At 33.1% G+C, this 25,783-nt stretch overlaps 1 protein-coding gene across 11 annotated transcripts in view; it reads right to left on the reverse strand.

Annotated features, from left to right (window-relative positions):
* The window catches only part of NRXN1 (neurexin 1), a 1,090,776-nt gene that overhangs the window by 978,611 nt on the left and 86,382 nt on the right, over positions 1-25,783 (reverse strand). For all 11 annotated transcript variants that reach the window (XM_029937337.1, XM_029937334.1, XM_029937332.1 and 8 more), the window contains exons 2-4: positions 10,151-10,168; positions 6,912-6,941; positions 6,128-6,139 (exon numbers count right to left, since the gene is read on the reverse strand). In XM_029937337.1, coding sequence (XP_029793197.1) covers positions 6,128-6,139; positions 6,912-6,941; positions 10,151-10,168 — 60 coding nt within the window. The remainder of the gene's footprint in view (positions 1-6,127; positions 6,140-6,911; positions 6,942-10,150; positions 10,169-25,783) is intronic.

A 25,783-nucleotide genomic window follows, 5' to 3' on the forward strand; every position in this document is an offset into this window, starting at 1 on the left:
TTAGTATGTAAGGAAAGTCTTTAAGATTTCCTTAAGATTGGTTATTCTACACCAGTTATTTTAGTTCAAAGTCTGTACAATGTGTTGTCTATCATAATAAGCAGTATCTCCCAGCGTGCCTTATAATTAAAAGAGTGTCATTTTGTTTTTAGATGACCTGTAATGTCATTACCTGCTCCAAAATTCTAGGATTCTGCTTAAAGATCCAGACTCCTTTGGTACATGAGCTAAGCATTCTGGGAAATTACACTTTTCTTTAAAACCACTAGCCAACACAATGAAGATATTCCCTCTTACTACCTTAAGTGAATTGATGTTGATTTATAAACAAAATATAGATTAAGAAAAATACATTTTAAAAAGGACAGATAAAATCATTATTTTGGAAAAGGAATCATCATTTTAAAGTCTAGTGTGCCATGATTTCATTTTTTTTGCTATTGATATATTTCAGCTAAGCACATGCAAATTTATATTTATACTACCTTGTTCTTAAAAAGATTAGACTGTGGAGTGTCCTTTCTGTGTTCTTCTCTTGGGATAAAGTAACCTACTACAGGTCAATGAAATCCTTGTTTAGTTTATTAGTTATTCAGTGTCACCACTGTTTAATGAATATATGAAGACATGGGAAATATGTCATCACAGAGCCAAGACCGTAGAGATTTGAAGGAGCTGGGACTTATATTAGTAATAACTATAATGGCAAAATTGATTGATTCACAGCAAGAGATAATACATAAATATTTACTTTTCAAGTAATTTCTCTTGATTATGCTCAAAAGTGATGGGCATGTAGGCTAAAGAAGAACTGAAAAATACCATATTCTAAATAGTCACATAGCCATCGATGTATGTCATATTGATGAAGATATTTATAAAGATGATGAAGATACTTAGTATCTGATTTTATAAAGTGAAATTCTAGTCTTTCCATGTTCTGGAACTGTGAATGAGGAGCATCCCCTTGTACTGCAACAGTAAAAGTAATAACAAATAATTCAAAATAAATTACTGCTTAGTTTGCATATGCACCGAACATAGGCATTTCAATACAGTAAAAATCTGTCAACATTCACAAACATGTCGGAATAATGAAGAATACTTAATATTATAAAGCTAAATGAAGAACTATAAAATAAGAAGCCATAAAGAAGAGCAATATGATATTTTCAAAATCAAATTAATTCCACATCAGAAACCACAGTGAAATGTATTTAAATGTTGTAAAACAAGTATACATCATGAAGTTAGTTACTTGAAGTGGGGTATTTTATATACAAATTAGTTACACAGCAACATAAGGGTTGAAATATGGTAACAAAAATTATAAAAACAAGGGAAATTAAATAAAATATATGAAATAATTTTTCCTTCTATTAAATATTATAAATATATTTTATTATAAGTAAATTTTATATGTTATTATATTTAATACATTTTAAGAGTAAATATGTGATGTGACATCAGAGATAAAATTTTAAAATATCTTATCTACGATATTACTGATTGTGGTGGAATCAAGTATATCTAGTTCCTGATACAAGCAGTTTTGAGAAAAATCTATTTTTTTGAGAGACAGAGAGAGACAGCACAAGCAGGGAAGGGTCGGAGAGAGAGGGAGACACAGAATCCGAAGCAGGCTCCAGGCTGTGAGCTAGCTGTCAGCACAGAGCCTGACTTGGGGCTCGAACCCACAAACCATGAGATCATGACCTGAGCAAAAGCCAGAAGCTTAACCAACTGAGCCACCCAGCTGCCCCATTAATTTTTTTTTATAAATTACTATAAGATCTTCAGTTTCACTAATACAATAAAGGTTAGGCATTTTTACAATAGTTTTATTCCTGACAGTTGCATTTATAATTCCTCAGCCTTCTGGTAAAATGAGAAACCTGGATAATCAAGCAGTAAGTGTTAACTTGAATGGACATTCACTTTGCAAAAATGCCACAGAATTTATGAACACAGGAACAGAAAATATGCTCGTGTCACAAGATAAGACATAAATTTTGGCTCTTTTCAAGGCTTACAACCCAAACCCATTCTAAACAGGTCTAATGGTACATCACAGTTGATACAGTGAGGTAGAAAACAAAAACAGTAGCAAAAAACAAACAAAAAAATCATGGAAACCACATCAGACAGCATAAATTTCAGGAACATTTCCGTACCTGTTATTGTATGAATAGTGAAAACTACAAAATAAAATTTGATCATTTTCCAATGTGACAACAAATCACATTAAAATTCTTAAAAACCTTTAAATACAAAGATACATGGACTTCATTGTCTTACAGATCCACTGCAGTGCATGTGCGAAGGCATATTGAAGTGATACTGGAAAGATACCTTACTAGAAAGAAAAGCATATCAATGACAGGAAATAGAAAGTTGGGAGACAGACACAAAGAAGATTCCATGTAATTTGTTGCTACAATTCTTTTTTAGTTATTAACATAAATTTCCTCTTTCTTTTCCACCCTGTACTTTGTCTACTCCCAAACGCTCCATGTCCTCCTCTAAACCTACCTCTTCCAACGTATGCTCACCAATCTTCCACCTCACACATACATACTTAGGTCGTAAAAATGGTAAATTCAAGATAAGACAGGAAAAAATATTCTGGAAATACAATGTTTAAAAAGAAAGACAAGTATCCTGCCCTCATGGAGCTTACATTCTACAAGGATAAGTTGGCATTAAATATACAATCACTCATATAAATATATAATTATCATTATAATGATTGTTATAAAGGAAAATATAAGCCTCCAATTAAAGTACCAACATTAATTATTAACTTATGCTTCTGAGCTGTTAACCAGTCATGATGGCTGGATTTGCAGTGTAACTTACATTTTTGGCATTTTCTTTTAAATGGTCATTCATTTCTCTCAGGCAAACATTTGAGTAAAACATAGGTAAATAAAGTAATTATTGAAATGAAGTGACCAGTTAAACAACCATGAGAAAACAAAACAAAAAATAACTGCACTCCCAAGTACATTGACAAACCTAAATTCTAAATAGAATGGAGAATAAAGTTAGCATTGTCCATGGCTCTAACAATACCAATGACAAATATCAAGCCTGGAAAAGGAAGCAAACACAATTTCACAAAGACCACTTGGATCTATCTGGCAATGACCAGCAGAAGTAAGGTTGGTTCTGGATAATACCTCTCCTCAGCTATCCCAAAAGAAATTATGATTCATTGAAAAAAAAAGTTTATTCCTAACTGTATCCAGGTAAAGGTGACATGTTCTTGTTCAGAAAACATGAAGACAAATCCAAATAATTAACTCTAAAGTATGAAGCAGAAGGACCAAATAATATTATGAGGCAAGATGGCCTATGGGAAGCGTGATAAAGCTTCTATTTCATTCATTATGATTCTGCAAGCACATAGCAATGATCCTTAGCATGTCTCCTTAACATAACTTAGCTGTTCTTGTCATCTACAAATGATAAGGGATTTTGCAGTTTCCAAACCCTGAAAAGTTAATAATTAGGGAGTATGAAAAGATCCACAACAACTATATAAGGAAACATCACAAAATGATGTCAGTGCTTACCTCTAGGGAGAAGACTGAGGAGGATGAAGAAGGCTAACCAAAATAATGTTCTCTTTAGATAAGTTAGTTTTTTTTAAGAAATTACATTCATTTATCATCGGGGATTTAAAATTTTAGAAAATATTTAAGAACTCAAATAGAAAAAAATGATACTGTTCTTGAATCCAATTTTGCCTCTGGACTCAAAAAAAAAAAAAAAAGAAAAGAAAAGAAAAACTTTGATGCACAGATGTTTCATTCCAGAGTCCCTGAATTCACTAAAGAGGAAAGCAACTGTCAAGAAAAATACCCCAGGATTATATTGTATGGAAAAATTTAGGAAGTGTAACTTACAACGCACATCAATTATTTCAGACTGGACAGGTTCAACAGCTATTTTACGCACAACTAGGATTTAACTTGATATAGGAACCTACAATGTGAAATTTCTAGAAATTTTATGACTCCTTCAATATGGGGCACAGGACAAAGAGAGCTGCGTCAGGAAGCCCCTGATCCATGCTATCTTTATTTTTTCTGAACGCCCATCACGTTTTCTCTCTCATCGCACTTGCATTCTGTCATTTATACTAACTTGTTCGCAGGTCTTCATTTCCCAACTATATTGACATTCTTTGAATGTGGATGCCACGTCATAGTAAAGACTGTATCTTTGCTCTAGAAGGCAGATTTGTTTAAATGATTTGTAATTAAAGGACTTACAAAGCATGTTTCTCATTTCTATATATCTAAACTTGTAAAGGTTACCACTCTGGTTTGCAAAATAATCAAATCCACCAGACAATCTTCTTTCCCTATTAACATCAAAAAGCATCCTGGTACCATAAACAGAAGACAAATGTGAAGGAAAAACCAAATTCCCACGCTTTGCAGTTTTTTGCTGACTGAGAAATACTATTCGATGAAAAGTAGTGAAGTAAAAATATATGACCCATATCCCAACAGAAAACATTTTAAGACTGACATAATAAAACTAAATGAGGTGACACTTAACACTGATGACATCAAAACAAATTATCAGCTGAGTATAAATACGAATTATTCTATATATAGAATTAAAAGGTTATAGAATTAGAAAATTATTGTTGAGTTAATTTTACATCATGTATATGTATGTGTATGTTTAGAATATTTATTGTATTTATATGTGTATATACGTGCATTCATAGATATACAAACACATATGCATATACCTCACTTAGCTGATAAAATAAAATATAGATACAGTTCCCTCTATGCTATCCTGAGTCCTCGACTAAGGGACGTGGTGTGGAATACCCGCTAAGAAGGGAAGTAGATGGTAATTTGACCAAAAAAATTTAGAAAGCATCTCAAATGGTATATAACATCTCCACAACAACTGATACTGTCATTTGTGTCATTGCTGGAAGGCTTAAAATAAGATTAAATTATATTATTGGAAATGGGTAACCAAAATATAAACTACAATAGCATATGTTCTCTTTATTGGCTCAAAATATCCAAGCAACATTTGTTTCGAAAGCTTTATTTTACACATTTAAAACTTTGCTATTATTTCTTACTTATTGCCTGGCTCATGTTCAGGTACTTTTCAAGCAGAAAATTTTCCCTGCTAGATGACACAGTGTAAGAAGAATGTCGTCCCAATTCACCAGATTAACATTCAGAGCACAAGAAAACTCAGAGAATTTAAGGATGAGACAAATTCCTGCATTTAAAATAGCAACACACACACACACACACACACACACACACACACACACACAAAACAAAAAACTACAGACCAAGGGCACATTCACTAACACATTAAAACAATTAGCTTAAAGGCTATGATATGTATTTACCACAGCTACAGATCATCTACTTCTATTTAATGACAACACTAAACACAATGTGGATGGTTCCAAACGGCAAAGTAAGCATGCTTTTGAATCTGGCATCAATGCTGTCAAGGAGTACACATGCCTGACTTACCAAGTGATGCAGAAATATATACCTGGTTGATAACGTTCTTAAAACAAAGTTAGTATGTGCAAAAGAAAGAACAGGCTTGTCTTGTTTCTTTATCTTTTTCACAGTACTACCTTTTCAGGTTCTTATGGAATTAATGTGTATATATGACATCTAGCAGGCAAAAAGGTGATGAGCACAAGCACTACCACTTCAATGCTGCACATGCTTACACTCGCATCCCAATGCAAAATGGCTGGGGCAGGTGTGCTCCGGAGTTAAATGTTTGAGGATGATACATTTACAGTAACTACACCCTTCAGTTAACTACCATTAAATAATACTGCAAAAAAGGACACTGAAACTTGTTGCTAATTTCTACATATACTAATTATATAGGCAGCCAACATGAAAAAAACACCGTAAAAACAAACAAAAAAAAAAGTGAAAAATTTTGATGGAGTTTTCTTACCTTAAATTCATAAAATATCCATTAACACTCATACCTACCTCTCAGTGCCCACTACTAATACAAAAAGGTCTAAATACATTTGCATAACTTATACACACTGTAATTCATATAGATGTTATTAAGAAGAAATAAAATAATGTAATACCTTTACTTTTACCTATGGATTTGATGAAATGGTTCCATGAAGAAAGGGTTTCCATACAAAGAGAATAAAGAGAGAAACAACAATAAGAATTATGTATATATGTAAATGCACTACTCTTTGAAATTTAAACAAGACAAGAAAGTATAAATTAGGGTTTGAAAACACATGGAGATATAATCAGTATATGTTAAGAAATCTGCCTTTTTTAGAGGAAATACATGCAAAGAAACTGAAAAGTCCATGCTCACTTTTAAAATATTATACAAAAAAGAAGATACACAATGACTATACTATAGGCAGAAAAAGTATTGATTCTGTGAAACACTATACTCAGCATTCTAAAAGCCAGAAGTCAAAGATGTCTGCATGTTCCCAAACTGCCATGCATGGGTGAAAAATGGACTGTTTCTGGTACAATAGGGTAAACTGAATATACTATTTCAGATAGGAACTTCTGATGGTTCTCGGTTTTTCTTTACTATAGCTACCCTTAACTGCATATGCTTATAAGTGTATGGAAACTTTAATCACAAATTCTTATGTCTCATTTATTTGCAGATATTATAGTGCAAAGAATGAACAAAAATAAAGTCAAAGGAGCAAACCAAACTCAAACCAACAAATAAAGGGGAAAAACATATGAAAAAATGTGAACAAAAGTTATGTATTTAATTTGCAGCCAGATAATTTGCAAGCATTTGCCCATCCTTTGCAGTGATGGTTTAAAGCAGCTACAGAACAAGAAAACACTGAAAGCAGAGTGGAAAAGGAACAGAGCCCATACCTTGGTCGCCCATCATCAGGTGCGCCAGACCTTGAAGGGAAACAAGAGCACAGTCAGCAATAAACAAGGGAGCATGGGAAGTCAGGGTTGTCACGGTGACAAAAATGTTCAGTGACAGACATCTTGTTTCCTATGAGACATGTCTGTATCACAGAAGCAAATCAAAAAGCATTCTTTCAACCCCTGGTTGGAATGCTTTGGGGCAAAGAGTTAATACTACTGCAATTTAAACACTGGCATATGCTGCCCTGTGTATTTTTTTAGTGCATCAGTTGGAACAATGAAGAGCATAAAATCATGACTTAAAATCCAACCAATCCCTTAAGTATTGCATCGGTCCTTCATGCCCTTTGGTGATACTGCCACCGGGCTTGTTATTCTTTGGTGGTGAGTTTTATTTTTAAAAACCCAAAGGAATATCTGAAACATGGGCTGGGTCTGATCTTTTTCCCCTCATCAAAAAAATGAGAAATTTTTAATTAAATTAAAAAAATCCTTAGTCACACGGAAATGATAATGCAGAAATGTCTCCTTGTCTGACACATGTAGCAATTGACTAAACTTGTTCAAATACAAAAATAGATTATTAAACATGCAGCTGTAAAGTCAGAATTTACTACAGAATAATGTTCTTAGGAAACAATGGATCAGCTTTAAGTAGGCTCAAGTAATTTTCCATGGAGGACAACATTATTTAGCCTTTCACCTAAGCATTACCTAAATACTGAACTATGAGTTAATAACTGTGTGTATATAACCATATATATATATGCACATACATATTATACACACATATGATAAAGTTTTATGTTTTATATAATTCCTAATTTCATCAAGGAAGTTTTCTAAAATAATACTGAATTCCCTTTATTTAAATACTGATTATCTATTGCTTGACAACTAACTTCAGATTGATGTTTACCACTTTACTGCTAATGTTCTTTAAAAAAAACTCTTTCAATATCCAGGAAGGTATTTTTTTACTGAGAAGCACCAGTTCCTAGTTCTCACTTCATATTCAGCAACAAAGCTTCTCCTCAAACCATGTCTATTTCAAGGCATGGGAAAAAGTTACAGCAATATAGTAATACCTACAGCAATTTCAGTAAAATTTATATTTCATTTCCTAATGTTATTTCAAATATATTTGAGACTTTATCAAATTACCTAATATTATACATTATTTGCATCAATACTGAAATAATCTGCAGTATTTCTCCTTAAAATTTTAGGAGTATTTAAACATCACTGTGGAGCAGTACATTTACAAATCAACATATAATCAAAATATAAAGATGATTTAACATAGAAGTTTAATGTTTCTGTAATATAGCCTCTTTTTATATTTTCAAAGTGATTTTAACAAAACATCACACAGGGAGATTGAAAAGTTTATGATCTGTTGGTGATGATGTGTAGGTTATATAATTTGTCATGTAATTTCACTTTTCAAACTACTACATATATTTCCAAAAAAGGGTTTGTAATTTTTTTGTAGACTAAGTCAGGGATTTATCTCTATATAAGATCTAACTTTTAGAAAATATATAAGACACTTCTAATGGTAGTTTTTAATACCTCCCCAATAAGGATGTAAGTTAATAAGCCTCAATAACATTCACATGCTAGACATTCTTACCTCTAAGGGAGCTCCGCTATATTGTCAAAGTCAAGTTATAAATAGGGATGCTACAATTATGACTGAATAGTTTATGGGCCTATACTCTGAAAATCTTGTCAAATTGTTTCATGGGATGCATGTGTGAGGAAAGAGGCATTCAGGCTTATTAGGCTAATTTTAAAGCCCCTGGAATGCAAGTGGATTCAAAAAGAAGGAACAAAAACATGGAATATTTTTATAGAATGTTTAAGGAAATGCAAAAAAATTTTGAAAAGATACTTTAAAAATCAATCTCAATTAGCATGCATACTATAAATGATACTGATTTTGAACGATTTCAGACCCTCAGGGTAATATCTTCCTTATCAAGTGCATATTCACATGCTATTAAAATTATCGTATAGAAAAACAGAAGCCATACATAGAGCCAGCACTTGGAGAAACACTCACTGATGACTACTTTTGAAGTTTTAATCTATTTTATTTAAATAATGGAAGAGAAATGTTCACCAATTAAACATCCAGGAAAGTATCACAAATGATATGCTGAAACCTGCTACTGGACCAACCTTATATTACCATGAATCATTCTTTGAGACATCAAATCTTAGTGACTTTAATAGCTATTTATCCGTAACCTCAGATGGGAAGTCTTTTTCTAAGAAATCTGTCATTCTGTAAAAATGTTCATTATTCTTAAAGAATGGCTCTATTTTAGAATATCACAGCAAAATAAAATATGTTAAACACTTTTAAAATATATACATGAGTTAAATGTTTCTGCAGGAACTGTTAATGCTGTGATTATGCAGGTTGACAGAACATCAACATCCCTTACACAATTACCTAGTTCTTTTAGTACTCTTATCCTTGAAAGATCTGTTTGGCAGTATACTGACATACATTTAAGTTCTTTAAAGACAGAATGTTGAACATGTTTTCGTTTGTTGGATTCTATAGGAAAAAAGTCTAACTTTCTCAGCATTCCTTTATAATCTCAGAAAAAAGCTTTAATGACTATTCTAGTAGACACAGAATATCACAAACATACTTACCAGTAATCACGTTGGAGTGTTGTATACTTGCATTTCCAATGACCAGTGACTTAATTTTTAATCTAAATTTATGCCTCTTACAAAGAGTCAATGCTTTATTCTGCGTTTTTATATAAATCAAATCATTTGAAATTAAACCAATGAGGTTGAGGTGATGAAATGCTAAACATTTCCAAAATAAAATAAATCATTTTGAGCAAGGAAAAAGAAATGAAGACCGAATCATGCACTGAGTTCTGAAACTGCAAAGAAATACTTCCTCATTTAAAACAAAAGAAGCAGGATTGTATCATTTTCCCCATACAGAACACTGCAATAAGCATTCCAAGGTTTTGGTGGCGTGCTGGGATCCATCACGGGACAGAGGTAAGGCTGAAGGAGCGTCATATCCCTAGAGACTGCTGGGGCTGCGAGTGCGTGTTCTGTATGAAAAGTGATACGCAATCCAGAAATCAAATGCTCAGAAATAAGTTAAACTTACCGTCTAAATTCGAGATGTACTCTATTAAAACTAAGAAATAAAAGGCAAATGAGAGTTGGAAAATAAAGTAGAAAGCACCCACCTTCCACATTGTTGTCTTCTGAAAGCACATGACAAGGAGGGAGAGAAAAGGAAAAACATTCATTAAGCAGCATGCAGACTGGACCTTTGCCTTTGCATGTCTTCCTCATGCAAGGCATCAAACACATCATGCAAGTGCTCCATCGCTACCGTTCAAAGGGGAAAACAAAACCATGGGAAGCAGGTTCCCGCCTACTGGCCGCATTTTAAGAATGTGAGACGATATTTCAGTAAAACTGCCATGTCCTGAGCAAGGCATTTAAAAAAGTCATTCACTGTCCTGTATTATCACTGATGTGACTGTTCTAGGCAGTTATTTTTAAATCCTTATTATTATTATTATTAATATTAGTTCCAAAAATATATATTTCTAAATTCTGATCAGGCCTTGGATAAAATAAAGCCCACTGCCAAGAGCCATGAAATTTCACTTAAAGACACTCCAGAACTACAAAATATGTAATCCATTTACCTTCATGGAAGTATTTCTAAACCTTTAATTTTTTTCCTTAAACACAACATAAATCTATGTAACTAAAATTTATGATCTGGTTTATTTATAGTGTGTTAATAGTTCATTAAAAATAATCGTAGTTTACTGAATTTGTTAAATAGTTTTAACTTATAAAACCATTAACTAGAAAAAGTAATCACTGCAAAAGAAGTGATATACTTTTATACATTTGGGGGCTGTCCATTAGGCAAAATTTATCATGGTTTATTCACTTTGTACTTCTGTTTAGGGTATGAGTATGAAAATAGTTAATATAATGACAATATTTGGTAAGCCTTTTGTATTTCCATATAATCTACATAATATTTATGTATTTACATGTATTTCCATATGTGTACATATATACATGTATATACAGACACATACACATACCTAATATGTGTGTACAAGCAGACTTTGCATGTATTTCCTACACATAATCAATGTAAGTGTATGGGATTTGAACTGTTTTCAGTAATTACTAAAATCTTCAGGGCTCAAAAATGATACACAGGGTTCAGCATACAGTAAGAAATGGAAGAGAAAGTTCTTTTCCAGGATTAGGGCAACGTCAAGGTTTTGTTTTTTAGTTTTTGGTTTTCTATGTTTTTTATTTATTTTAGAGAGACAGAGAGAGAGACAGCACGAGCAAGGGAGAGTCAGAGAGAGAGAGGGAGGTACAGAATCTGAAGCAGGCTCCGGGCTCTGAGCTAGCTGTCAGCACAGAACCTGACACGGGGCTCGATATCAAAAAGAATGAGATCACGACCTGAGCCGAAGTCGGAAGCTTAACCAACTGAGCCATCCAAGCACCCCAAAAGGTTTTAGTACTTATCATAATGCTTTCAATAATAAAATACATCCATGTTGACATTTCTAGTCTTTATCTTTTACTTAATTATAATTTTAAACGTGATTATTTGATCAAAATTATTTAGGAGGCACACAACAGCAAGAGTAGGAAATTGGAGAAAAACAACTTATAAATGTACCATTTCATAAGGTTGAACAAATTACTCTTTTTAATTGTTAAACTTTTAATGGATTAAAAATCATTAATTTAGTTTAAAATCTATCAGCTCAAAACTGAAATATCAACATAGGCACTTTTACTGAGAGGGTCTTAACAAATATAATAGAAGACAGTTAGTGGATAAATGTGTATAATAGCATCTATACAAAATATTAAGTTTGCCAGAGTTTGTTTTAAAAGAAATAACAACAACAACAACAACAACAAAAAAGACATAGTTAGTATGTGCCATTCATTTTCTGACTGGTTTTGGTTTCCAATCTTCTAAATAAGAAATTAGACTGAACTTGCTACTTTTCAATGGCAACGTTGATCCGACATGGACCCAGATGTTAAAGATTTATTTCAGGGGTGCCTGGATGGCTCGGTCAGTTGAGCATCTGACTTTGACTCAGGGCATGATCTCATGGTTCGCAAATTCGAGCCCCACATTGGGCCCCCTGTGGTCAGTCAGCACAGAGTCTACTTTGGATTCTCTGTCCCCCTCTAGCTGGCCCTATCCCACATGTGTTCCCCCCCAAATAAATAAATATTTAAGTAAATAAATAAATAAATATTTTACTACATTATATGGGGCATCATACAAGACTCAAATTGTTTTAATGTTTAAGATATATTTTTTCATTTTATATTAACTGCGCTCTGAAATTGTATTCCCCATTTGAGATGCGTTTTTTTTTTTAAGTAAGATTTTTTAATATAGGGGGTAAAACAACAAAATCAGGGAACTTAGAAAAAAGTCAGTTAGCAATTACTATGATGCTACTTAATTTCTGTAAACAGAGATTGGCAAATATGATTTTGAGTAGCACAGTCTCAGGAAAAAAGTTTTGTGTTTTGGTAAAGTACTACATGAAAATCTAAAATTAAAAGAAAAATGAAACCAAAGTAAAACAGGCCCAGGCTTGACACCAAGTTTATAATGTGCTAAAAGTAAGATACTAGGAAAGGAAGTTGTGGTGATAAAATCAAGGTCATTGATTCAGATCCCCTGCAAGTGAGTTCTCTCCTTTTACTGTTAACTAAAACACAGGGCCACAGATGGCACCATTGATCTTGCCCTGCCATCCAGCATGTTTCTGAGCTTTTGTTCATAAAGAGAACCAACCTAAGTAATGGGATTGCCCCACTATGCAAATTCAAGTCATGTCCAATGTATAAACAAATCCTGACTTGACCACGTTCAGAAAAATGGCCTCAAGAGACTCAGATTAAAAAAAAAATCAAAGTATTAGAGTAAATGAAAGGACAATATATTAACTACTATATTTTAAAAAAATAGAAGAGGAAGAAAAGGAAGAAAACTGGTTTGGAACAGACTGCACTGAGTTTCAGACTCAATCACATAATTTAAAAAATATTCTCTTTATTTGTATCTATTCTTTTCTACCTTTTTGGTATCTATTTATTGGCTTTAGCCAATTTAAATCTGCTAACCTACAGGTGATCCCTATGTTACTTCAGAATCTGGATATAATTATAAATGGTGGTAGCTCTCCCATTTACAATCATTCTCCAGGTGTTTTTCCTTTTCTCTTTTCCTTATACTTGGTTTTTGGACTACAAGAATATCAAGTTTTAAAAGAACAGTTTTCTTCATGTTGTCAACTCTAGCTTTCTCTTTGTAGATTATTTTGCAATCAAAGAATATTTTGATTTGTAACAGCAGCAGAGACAGGGGTAAAAACTGGCATGCCACAGTATAAAGTTAGAGAAGTACATTTTGCTTTAGTGTAAGGTAGAAAGCAGTCCATCCAGCCTTACCTGTGGACACTGTCAAGTTAGGGAAAAGCTCTTGGTTTGCAGAATACCCTGGCTTCTTAATTTTGCTGACCTAATACTGCTGTGCACATGAAGTGAGTCTTAGTAACCAACTTTACTATGAGGACCATGCCACCTATAAAGATTACATTCTTTTTTTTCTTTTGATTGTGAAAATAAGGAATAAAATCATGAAAAAGATAGCTTAAATTTTCTTTTTTTTTTCAGATATGCTTCCCTCACAAAAATGGGAACAGGCACCAGAACATCAGTTATGTTATGAATAATTTGTGTGCACTTGACATGAAGAGAAGCTGCAGACGATTAAACTGTATATTTCTGAATTACTTCACAAGAGTATCTCCAGAAAAAAGTATTTCCTTTGCCTCCCAGCTTATAAGAATGCAAGGACAGTAAGTTTAATTTATCATGAGGGTTTTTTGCACATAATTTTACTTTCTTCTAGGGAAAAAATGAGCAAGAAAATAAATGTATTTGTTTCATCGTAAAGAAAATCAGGAATTGAATCATGATAATTTTGATATAAAATATCACAAGTAACTTCCTTTTGTACAATCAGTATTTAAGGTTAGCAATATGAAAGCTTCATCTAAATCTATAAGCAAGAGTCAACTTATGTGCTACATTTTAAGTTCAAAATTGGCTGAAATAAATCTGTCACCACTTGGGCATTCCTTCTCTGTTTTGGTTCCTTCCTTTGCAGCTAGTTGCCTATGACCAGCTCCATTTGTTTTCTGTGTTCCTTCCCTCCTTCATCAAATCTCCCTTTAATGCAGGTAACTTCCCATCTAGATCTAGCCATCCAAAATAGGGTGAAAAGCAACAAAAGTGGTCGTGGTGGTAATGACCAGCAGAAAGAAGAATGCAGGATAGGATCCCATTTCCTTCTTAAATACACTGAGCTTGGGAGCTTCTATACTCAACTTTCTGGCCTTTCACAATGTACTCAAGACTTTATCTCTCATTTTGGGGATTAAATACCAGTATAACAGAGTCTGGTTCCCATGGTGGCACCAAATGGAGTTTTGCTTTATTTGATTTTTCTTTTGGTGTTAACAGTGAAAGCCTTTAGAAAACTTCAATCGTCCAGGAATGTTTCAAGAACTGGGAAATGGAGGAAAGCATTGAAACTGGATTTGTACAGCGCTTAGCTGGAGGAAGAGAAATACTGGCCAGAACCAAGAAAGTTCAAACAACAAATGAAGTAAAAAAGGTCCATTATGGAGGTTTCTGGAAGGAAAGAAACAGCCTGGGCTGGGATCTGGTTAGTTAAAAAAAATTTTTTTTTAACAGGTGGCCTCAGCAAGTTATTTTAAAATACCTAAATGACACTTCCACCAAGCCTGCTAGAACTGTAGTCTTATGGCATGAAGAGGGCCAACTCAAATAACTAATATTTTTTCTCTCTCTTTACTGATTAGGAGTAAAGGTATATTTTTGGTACAGTATACTATGATTCAAGTATATCATGGTGTTAATGAGTCCTCTGTGAAGTGGTCTGAGAAGTTGGTTCCCCTTGGAAAATGTGATATGACTTTTAACATTTCAAACAACTTTTGGAATATTACTTTCCTAAGTTGCAGATTACCTTTGTTTCTGAATCATACAGGTGCCAATTTTGTTACAAAGTTTGTGGTACTCAATTCAAAATATTCCATCTTGTTAACAGGGGGAAGAGGGAAAGAACGAAGAGAGGAAGGAAGGATAATTATATGGCAGATTCTTCTGGGGCTTAAGCTGTTCAATGGACCTGATGAAATTTAACAGCCATTAGTCAGCATACTAAAATATATACTAAACATTTCACATAAACTATACTGAATATAATTTCAAATTTTATTTTCACAGGGGACGATCACAAGATTTTGTTTTGCTTTTATAGCCTCAATTCTTCCCTACATCTAAACTTTGGCTTAACATTGCTATATTAATATCAATAGCTGAACTTACAGAAGGAACATCGCATATAAGAGTGACCATAAATATTGTGACAAGAGTAGTCTACACTGTTTCTGCTAATATCACCATTTTTATTGTTTTATTGTTACTTAGAAATAAATTTTCCGAAGACAGAATCGAGCAGGGTGTTACCATGCATTTTCCCATCCCAACTCAACCACTGCTCTACAGCTCTTCAAAGAAAGCTAGTTGAGGTGAGTAGCACTTCCTTTCTAAAAGTCTGAAGTCATCATATTTTAGAAAGCAGAGCAGGAGAGCTCTTGGATTAGTTGGGAGAATATAAATACACCCCTACCTAACTACCCAACACTCAACCTCTTCTCATGTTTATATGAATGTTCTAGTACTCAGATGTGACTTTTTAAATGACCAAATGAATGGGAGAACTCCTCTAAGTCTATGGTACCAGAAAGGAATACTCCACAAAATGTCCCAGGTCCGTCAACTTTAGAATGGAGAGGAGGTGAACTTCTCTGCTGAAGACCACTAATGGCCCTTAATTTGAGAGAATATAGGCTAGATTTATATAATTCTTTTACAAATCATTTTATTACAGAGAATTTTCAAATAAATATCTAAGTACTTCTGATTTTACTCATCTATACTTAGTTTCTCAGACTAGTCCAAAATAAATGTATTCAATTTCTATGAGAAAAAAAAATCAAACATTTTAATTTTGGGGACAATTGTATGAAAATATGACTAAGTGAACCATATGTAAAAAAAAAAGGCCTAAGTTTAGAATTAATAAATTAGATTTATATATTAAATAGAAAATCGTTCATATAAAACTGACTAGTCAATTACATACATATATTTAAGGAAAATTAAATTTTATTTCAAAATAAGAAATACTTCATATTGTTTTAAATTCAATGGGCCTTTGCATTTGTAAGAAATAGTCTAGAAAAAAAATGCACTATTAAAAGAATCAGTTCTTCAGGGCTTTTAGTTTTAATTTTCTTTAGTATTTAAAACATAGTTATCTTTTAACTACAGCACATTTCAACAGGAGGAAGATTGTTACAAGGAATTCCTCTGCTTCTCCAAAAAATGAAATCATTTATTCCAATAGCACCTGAGGTTGAAAGAGAAGAAATTAATGTTTTAAGATAAAAATTGGTCAAATAGCAATAGTTTAATGTGGTTGAATGTAACATTTTTAAGTTGATAGTTTTCCTACAAACTTTGCTATTCTCTTCCTCCTAAATGTAACATAGTAATATCAAGTTAAATTACTGAATTCTTGAGAACCAATCCACAAAAAGAACTTGGGAGTGAGAGGTACAGGCTTCTAGGCATGGAATGTGTAAGACATGTGAATGAAAGAGACAGCACGGGGAACGCAGCCAATGGTATCATAATAGCATTGTATGGTCACAGACGGTAGGTGCACTTCTGGTGAGCAGAGCATAATACATAGAGTTGTTGAGTCACTACGTTGTACCCCTGAAACTAATGTAACATTGTGTATCAACTATACTGCAGTCAATCAATAGCCACGACAAAAAGAAAGGAAGCAGAAAATAGAGTAAATGAAGTTTTTATAAAATGTTTCAAAAATGTTGTGAAGAACTCAAGAAACATTTTTGACATGTTCAAGAGAAATAAGAAATGATATACTGATACTTGGGTTGTCTTGAAAGTACCTGAAAGGTATTTTCATAGGTATTATCTTATATAATCTTGATCTCATCAGTTAATTTGCTATGGTTCAGTGTCTTGCCAAGATACCCAAATAGAAAGGGGGAGAGGGTAAGAGTAAATAGAAAGTATGTTAGAAGGCTTTTTGTCCAGGTTTGTGTGGATTTCAAAAATTGTTTTAAAAAGAAAATGAACATGAGGAATTTGAATAATATAGGGCAATGCTGGCATATCTACAAAAGCTATGTTACGCTACTGAAAGTGTTACCAAAATGTATCAAGTAGCATCACTCTAAAAATAATAATATAATAAAAGAGTAAGAAGACTGTATTTATTATTTCTTTGACCCTTTGTAAGAAAATTTAATACTGTTTATTTTCCTTTACTGAAGAAAAGAATTCCCTGACACCCTTCTCCTCTGTATTATTAAAACTGTTTCCCAAAAGAAAAGAATCAGATAAAACAAATAGAATAAAATGGACCAAAAAACATCAAAACAAACAAACCAAAAGCATATTTAGAAAACGTTTACCCTACTTTAATAAGCAAAATACCAGTACAGGTTTGTATATGTGTTACCCAGGGGCATTTTAACCGCTAGAAGAGGAAAAATTATCCACCATTTCTTATGCTTTTAAAGGAAAGTGTTCATTTCATTCACAGCACACAAAATTTTGCATCTTTTTTAAAAATAGCTGAAATAAAAAGACACTTTCGTTCCCAGATATTTTGAAAAGTTAGGCAATATAATATGCATTTGCCACATAGAATGCCTTGCGCTTTCATTTTAGTTATAAAATGCAAATCTTTTTATAAAAGAAAAATAGTAAAAGTAAAAATACTACTTTTATTCCTTTTATGTACATGTTGCGTAATAAACCTAGGGACTGTGCAGCATGTTCTAAACTTTTAAATTTTGACTCAACAGACAAGTAGGAAGAACAACTAAATAAACTGTCCAAACTCCTATATTCTTAAAAAAAAAATAGGGGTGTGTGGGAGGTTCAGTTGGCTAAGTAAGGACTCTTGGTTCAGGTTCAGGTATTGATTTCGTCTTTCATGATACCTAGACCTGAGTCAGGCTCTGCCCTGACAGTGCAGACCGACTTGGGATTCTCTCTCTGTCCTCCCTCTACTCATACTTTTATTTTTTTCTCTCTTTCAAAATAAATTAAAAAACTTAAAAAAAAAACCCAGATTTATGTTCAAGGCTAAAAAGAAAATAGTTTGTTCACAGGTAAAATAAATTTCATATTTTTAAAGATTTCATATACGTAGTTGTTTGGCCTAATATCTAGGACTTACTCATGCCCATATGAATGCAAGCCCATGCTGCAGAGGCAGACATGAGCTTGAACAATTTACCCTTTAGCTGATTTACTGATCAATAAAATCAAGTCACCACATATACAAGCCTTTAAAGTAGTCTTATAATTTCCTATCGTATCTTTCCCTAAAATGGCCATTTGCTGCTGAAGAAAACATGTTAGGAGAAAGTGATAACCGCTACAGTATGGAAACTTTGCTGTGAAGAAAACATGTTAAAATATAGATTTCTGTTTTGGACTCATTAAATATAGTGAAATGTTAATGCCATCATTCAGAGCAACCATTTTATTATTTAAAAGAAAACAGTATGATTGTGATATACCTAATTATTTCTTGACATATGTGTAAACTGCTTTTTGATTACTGGAAAGTCAACATTCTTTTGACCCAAACAACTTCCAAACTGACAATTTAATTTTCAAAATAATATCAAGTTATAATTTATTGTATATTGAATTAAAATGTGTTGCAATGTTATTGCAATCACTTGATGAGCTCCACCCTAAACATTGATACAAGCATGTGCGCCACTTCCCCCACACGGGCACACATGCCTATTTAGTATTTTCTTTTGAAAACAAATTCAAACCTTCATTCTTTTCTCAGTAAAAATATTTTCCTACAAAAGTTAATGTGGACAGAATAAGAAACCATTTACAAAAAATATCTGCTGTGTCCATAATAACACAACTAATACTTTACTTCATTGGAGATGTATTTATCTACTAATAAATAAGCAATAAATGAATTCTAAATTTTTCTTTATCTTTTCCTCTCTTATTTAACTTTGTCTATATCAGAAGAGAAGAAAAGAATTTTCTAACTGCACTAATATGTTAACCATCAGGCATACGTGCCTAATTATATGTCAACTGAAATCAATTACAATGAAATAAAATTAAAAATTTAGTTCCTAAGTTGCAAAAGGCAAATTTCACATTCTTAGCAGTCGTACGTGGTCATCGGCTACCAGACCAGACATCACAGATTGTGAACATCTCTGTCCTCACAGGAAGTCCGACTGGGCAGTACTGTTAAGGGTTGTAAGCAAGTTACCACTTGTCTAGTAATATATTTAAATATAAAGCTGTTCAAATAATATATATGTTGCTTGCTTCCTTTTGTTATAAAGGGAAATATGTTAAATTCATAATTATGTTTTTAAAAGAATACCTAAATTGAGATTTGATATAGTTACTGCATTTGTATACTGTGGATAACTACAGAATATTTCCATTTTACCTGTAAAATAAAAAAACACAAGTTGGGAAATAACTTTAATAAAAATTTTGTTCTCATGCTAAAATATCTTTGAATAATAGAGCTGTGGACAATTATTACTCTTTTTGTCATAAGCTTTTTCCCTTAAGCCTCACAGATAATGAGAAAATGCTAAATATGTTTTGATTTTAAGTAAATTAAAGAGGAAATCAAATACCCTTTCTCTTGACTTCTCCCTCCTTTTCTCAGTATTCTGCATTTAATATTATTTGTCATAGACGTTTTGTGTAAACTACATAATAGTTTAATAGCAACAGCAGTCTCTAGATTAAGAAAAAATACCTTCTAGCCCATAATTGCATACAATAAATTCCTCTACATTATAATAATTCAAAGATTTCCCTTCCTATAAAATAGGCCTCTTAATGACTATTACACTTTGGGTAAATAAACCAAATGGGCAAGTAAAGGGATCAGCCTTTCGGAAATACTGAAATACAGGAGAAAAGAAATACAGAAGAATAAAAAGAGCACCTCAAACCTCTGGTTAATTCTATAAAGGTCCAAGCTCCTGTTAAGGGGCTATTACCTGGTAACAAATGTACCATTGAGTAGGCAAATAAAAAATATGAGTAGGAAGGATAGAAAAATAACTCTGAACATGGAAGCATTGACTGTAGAGTAGTCAAAGGAAAAAAAAAAGTGGCAAAAACATCTAGGAGATAAAATGATGAACAAGTTTTCCATATAAATGAGTAAGAAGCACAACAAATATTTAGAGTAGACCTAGCAAGTCTATTTTCAGTATTTAAAAAATGTAAGCCTGTTTTTAAAGTTGAACAATGTCTACTTTATTATTGAAAAGCATGCCCTTTTTCATGATTGGTTAGTAATATGCAAACTCTACTTTTATACAGTAATTGAAATGAGGCAATATAAGAATGAAAAAATATATTTACGGCCTCAATACCCTAATGAATACAATTTAATCTAGTTATCCCAAGAGCTGCCTTCCGGTAAATTACGTATTGAGAATGGCTGATTTCTAGAGGTTACTGTGGTCATGTGACATCTTAGTCCAATCTTGGCATTAGAAAGGCTTGAAAGAGATTATACAACATAACCATATATTTATCTTATTTCCAAAGAAGAAAAGCAAAACCAGAAGCAGCATCCTGATTCAGTACTTGTTATGGACTGAATGCTTGTACCCTGCCCCAAATTCTAAAGTTCAAACCTTTCTGCTCAGCATGACAATATTAGGAGGTGGAGCCTATGGGAGGTAATTAGGGTTACCTGAGGTAATCAAAGTGGAGCCTTCAGGAAGGGCATCACTGCCCTAATGAGTTCTGAGAGGGCCTGCTTCCCCTCGCTGCTCTCCAGCACGTGACTTACACGAAGTTTGCAGCCTGTAACCTGGAAGTATTTGACCACGCTGGCACCCTGATCTCACATTAGCAGTCTCCAGAACAGTGAGAAATAAGTGTCTGTTTTTTACAAATCACCCAGTCTACGATACTTTGGTACAGCAGCCTGAACTAAGACAGTACTATTTTAGATCTTGTATTACTAGAGAAAACTCTCCTTTACATAAAATAAGAAATACGACACAAAATTTAATAGATTTCTGATATTACAAAAATGGAGGAAAAGCTCCAGTTGCACAACATGTACAGTATGTGGAATGGCTAATAACTGCTAATAAATGTAGCTTATGGCGGTACCTAGTAGGTTAGGGAATGTGTACCTTATAGCTGTCTGAAGTAAATTATATTAAAAATGTGCAATTTGCAAGTAACACTCAACCGATGGAGAAAAACAATGGAAAAAGAGTAGAAAAGTCATTATGTTTTAAAATACTGAATGGAGGATTCCATCCTTTTTTAAAAATTGATATGCTTTCCCTAGAGTAGTATGGGAGACGTGCTGAATGGAGTATGAAGGAATAGACTTGATAATTTTACATGAGTTTCTCAACACAGATAACTAAATCAACCACTATAAAATTTATAAATATGAATAAAATAGTCACACAGTGAAAGAAAAATGATTTGAATGAATTGTGAGAGTCAACAAGTACACTGAATCATTAAAACTAGAAATCCTTAGAAAACCAAGGCATTTTCTGATAATATGCAATACTTCAATGTTTCATCTCATGCTCCTTGGAAAAGATAGTGAGCCTGGAGTTAGGATCCTTTTAGGCTTTGCCATCACAAACCAGTCTTGGGAATCGAGATACAGATTTTTAGAACATTTCTTTAATTTTCCCGTGTGCTAAATGTTTAACTTGTTCCAGAGAGAGGCTGTGGCTCACAGCAGTAAAATAATGCAAAACCACTTACTCAATAATGACGGATTGTAAAGCATTTTATGTATAGATAATACCTATTTAATGATGTTAGCCATGACATTATTATAATTAATGCTTCCTTACACAAATTGTTGGTTACCTAAGAGCAGTGCCTTTTCTTCCTTTGTTCAGCTGCTAGTCTGGTGTGTACATGTAAGAGTTGCTTAATAAATGTGTTTTAATGAGTAATTAATTTCCAATATTAATTTCCTGCTTAGCTTCTAGGAAGCTAGCAATGTAGGATGAAGATGATTGTTTCTTTTTGCAGACAAGATTTACTTGCCACAACAGGCTGATTTTAGTTACTGTTTTCTCATATCAGAAGTAAGGAACTTTTTTAACAACTGAAAACATTTTTATTTGGGCAAAGGAAATCAAAGGGTTTTAGTATTCATTTCTATTAAAATACTATTCAGAGTCAGTTCAAGATGCATTAACTGGTCATTTCCAAAATATTTTCCTCCATGGATTGTTGTTTCTTAAGTAGATCTGACATGAAGATGGTGGGGATACAGCAGAAATCCAACAACCAGCCTCAAATTCACAAAATCATTTGGGTAATCTTATTAATTATGAAAATCATGTGGCCAAGATCAGTTAAGAAAGTAACTATTAAAGTTCCATGGCGTGCACATAATACCTATTTATTCAGCACTTTACACACAATTCTTAGCATAGTTCCTGGCACATGGTAACCACTCAGTAAAAATGAGGGAATAAATTAAAACTGAATGATTCAACAGTAGAAGTCAGGTCTTTTGCCCCCAAATTCTACGTTCTTTCCTCAATACTATGGAGGTTTATCAAATTAATCACATGAATCTTAAAGTCTTATACCATATTTAAGGGAAATAAATTATTTAAATTAAAACAAAAGTTGAAATGCAAATAATCCCACTAATATAATGACTTAAGGAGCTTTTTTTTTTAAATCACCTTCTGTGAAATACTAGCACTGTTTCCCGCATGTAATCTAATGTTTCATGATATATTAAAATATCCACAACAATAAATATTTTAATTATATTAAAATGATTTTAATGAAATTATATGAATTAAATTTATTTTCCATAATTATCAGTTGTATGATTTATTAATTATAACGGTAATGTGCTAAGCTCATATATTTGAAATGGATAGGATGTGAATTTTCAGCATGGTTACACTGGTGACGTTTTAAGATGATCTCAAATTTTAGTTTTCCTACCAATTTTGCTTTAATAAACTTAAAAAAACCCCAGAAACGTAGTATTTAAAATGACATTCTCAGGGTGCCTGGGTGGCTCAGTCTGTTAAGCATCCGACTTTGGCTAAGGTCATAATCTCAAAGTTTGTGAGTTCAAGCCCTGAGTTGGGCTCTGTGCTGACAGCTCAGGGCCTGGAGCCTGCTTGGGATTCTGTGTCTCCCTCTCTCTCTGCCCCTCCCCTTTCTCTCAAAGATAAGTAAGCGTTAAATTTTTTTAAATTTAAAACACAGTCTCTTCATTTTGGTCAAAACAGTCATCTCAGGTTTCACTTAAATTGGCCATCACCATACTTGATGGGTAGTTACTAAACTAAAATGTTCCATCAAATTAAAGCAATTCAAAGCAATGACATCAACTGTGTATATAATAAATACATAGTTTGAAGTCTTCTTTACTCGTTTCTAAATATGACCCTTAGGGATGCCAAGCTGGTAAATGTGATCGACACCTTCTGATTCTAAGGAGATGGATGTTGACCAGAATGTTTTTACATATTATAGTTAACTTAGCAGAAACAATTGAATCATCCACTGTGTTGGGTCACACAGTACTCAACTAAAGTTTTAAGTGACTTTCCTGTAAAGACATTACACAAGGCCTACCTTCAAATACAATATCCTAAGAAACATAATTATTTCCTATTTCTAGTTTAATCCTATTTATAGCCCCTGAAATTTTGACTGGATTTATCTTTTTATAATGATCCCAAAGTACAATGGTATTTAGAAATTTAGAGTTACAAAATTTTAGAACTGACATGAATAGAATTTTGTTCAACAAACTAAAAAAAAAAATCAAATCAAAAGCCCACTTTTGTAACACATGATAACTCGGTTAACTGGCCTCAGGGTCATAAATATGAATAAAACCCCCAAAGGAATGGTATGAATAACAGCCTAAGTTGTTTGAAAAGGAGCCTTTAGCTAACAAAACAGATAAAAGCTGCATATTCCTTAAATTTCTTAAAATAATCCAATTTGGTTATTTTTTTCTTTTCACATGAATTCCAAATAAGAAACTGGAATTCTAACTTTCTAAAAGATTCCTGTACTGAAAGGTTTGAAAAATGATGAATAACCAACTAAGCCCCTACCAAAAAAAAAAGAAACCAAAACAAAACATCTGAAACCACATGTATCAAAATTTGCAACTAAATTATTTAATGTTTGTCTGTGTCAAATAGAGAAGGTGTACTCATATATAGATTTATTTTTTTACATTTTACACATGAAAAAAGTGGGACCCAGAGAAGTTAAGCTACTAATACATAAACGTCATTAGACACAAGACATGCCATCTAAGAGCTTTTCTATGCTACTTTCTAAACCAAGGCTGTCCAGTAGAGTTCTCTGTAACAGTGGAAATGTTCTATAAAACCTTGGACTGACTTATAACCCTTTACCAAGAGTAACCTCCACCATGTTAAGTTTTTCCATCAAGAATCATGTCCAAGGAAATATCACACAGTCCTTGTAAAGATCTGAATGAGAAACAATCATCTCAATAAAAATTCCTCTCTGTGAGGACTTCAGGGCAACTTTGAGAAAATAAGAGAATTTAGCTCATGATCTAGCCCAGATCAGTCTTCCAGACAAAGTAAAGGAAAATGCACTGTGAAATAATTCTCAGAAAATAATGTATGCTGCAAAGACAGTAAGAACATGCTAGAAAATAGTACAGAAAGGGAAATACTTTTTTATAGATACATTTCCTTATTCTTCCAAAGAACTCCTTAAGGACAATTACATAAGAAGCAGATTTTATTTGTGGAAGATTAGGCATCTGACTTCAGTAAAATGATGGAAATGAAAAGAAGAAATTATGAACTACCTTGTACCTCTGGAAAAATCAAAACTGGCTCTAGCACTCAAAATATGCAGAACTTGCTTGTTTTTGTTTAGACAGAGTTAAAAAGAAACTCCTAGATCTAATTTCAGAATATATTTTTTACATGGCTAAAAGAGTAAGCAAGATATTCTAGTGCTATAAACCGGGGATGTGAATTCTACTTGCCAATTGTTAGGCACAACTAAGGCAAGTCTTGGAAATTATAAAGAAAAATTGGGAAGAGCTGACCCATTTTAGGCACTGGTTACAGAAATCATGGAGAATAGGCAATGGCCTTGTGGCTGGAGCCCAATGGCAGTGTGGAAGGAAGCCACAGCCAGGCCGAGGTTAGGAGTTCCAATTGGGTCCCATTACAAACTGCTCTCTGATGTGACACCGAGCGCCTTCATTTCAAGTCCTGAGCCTCAATTTCCTTGTACTTTAAATGGAAATACTGAGATCTACCTCCTAGGATTAATATAAGAATAAATTAGTGAGAGTCATACAGAATATATACATATAGCTGATACACAGTTGACACCTAATTACTCCTCTACTTCAATTTAATAATTTTGAATGAGCAAGCAGGGAAAAAAATATTTAAATTAAGCCTAACTTTAATCTTAACATATTTAACAACTATTTTTTATCTTATACTTCTATCTTGCAAAAGGAAATTGTACACAGAGTAACAGCAAGAATTTGAATGCCAACTGATTTTCAAAATGATGCAGTATAATTAGGA

The sequence above is a fragment of the Suricata suricatta genome, chromosome 4 (assembly GCF_006229205.1).
Source record: "Suricata suricatta isolate VVHF042 chromosome 4, meerkat_22Aug2017_6uvM2_HiC, whole genome shotgun sequence".
NCBI classification, from domain to species: domain Eukaryota; kingdom Metazoa; phylum Chordata; class Mammalia; order Carnivora; family Herpestidae; genus Suricata; species Suricata suricatta.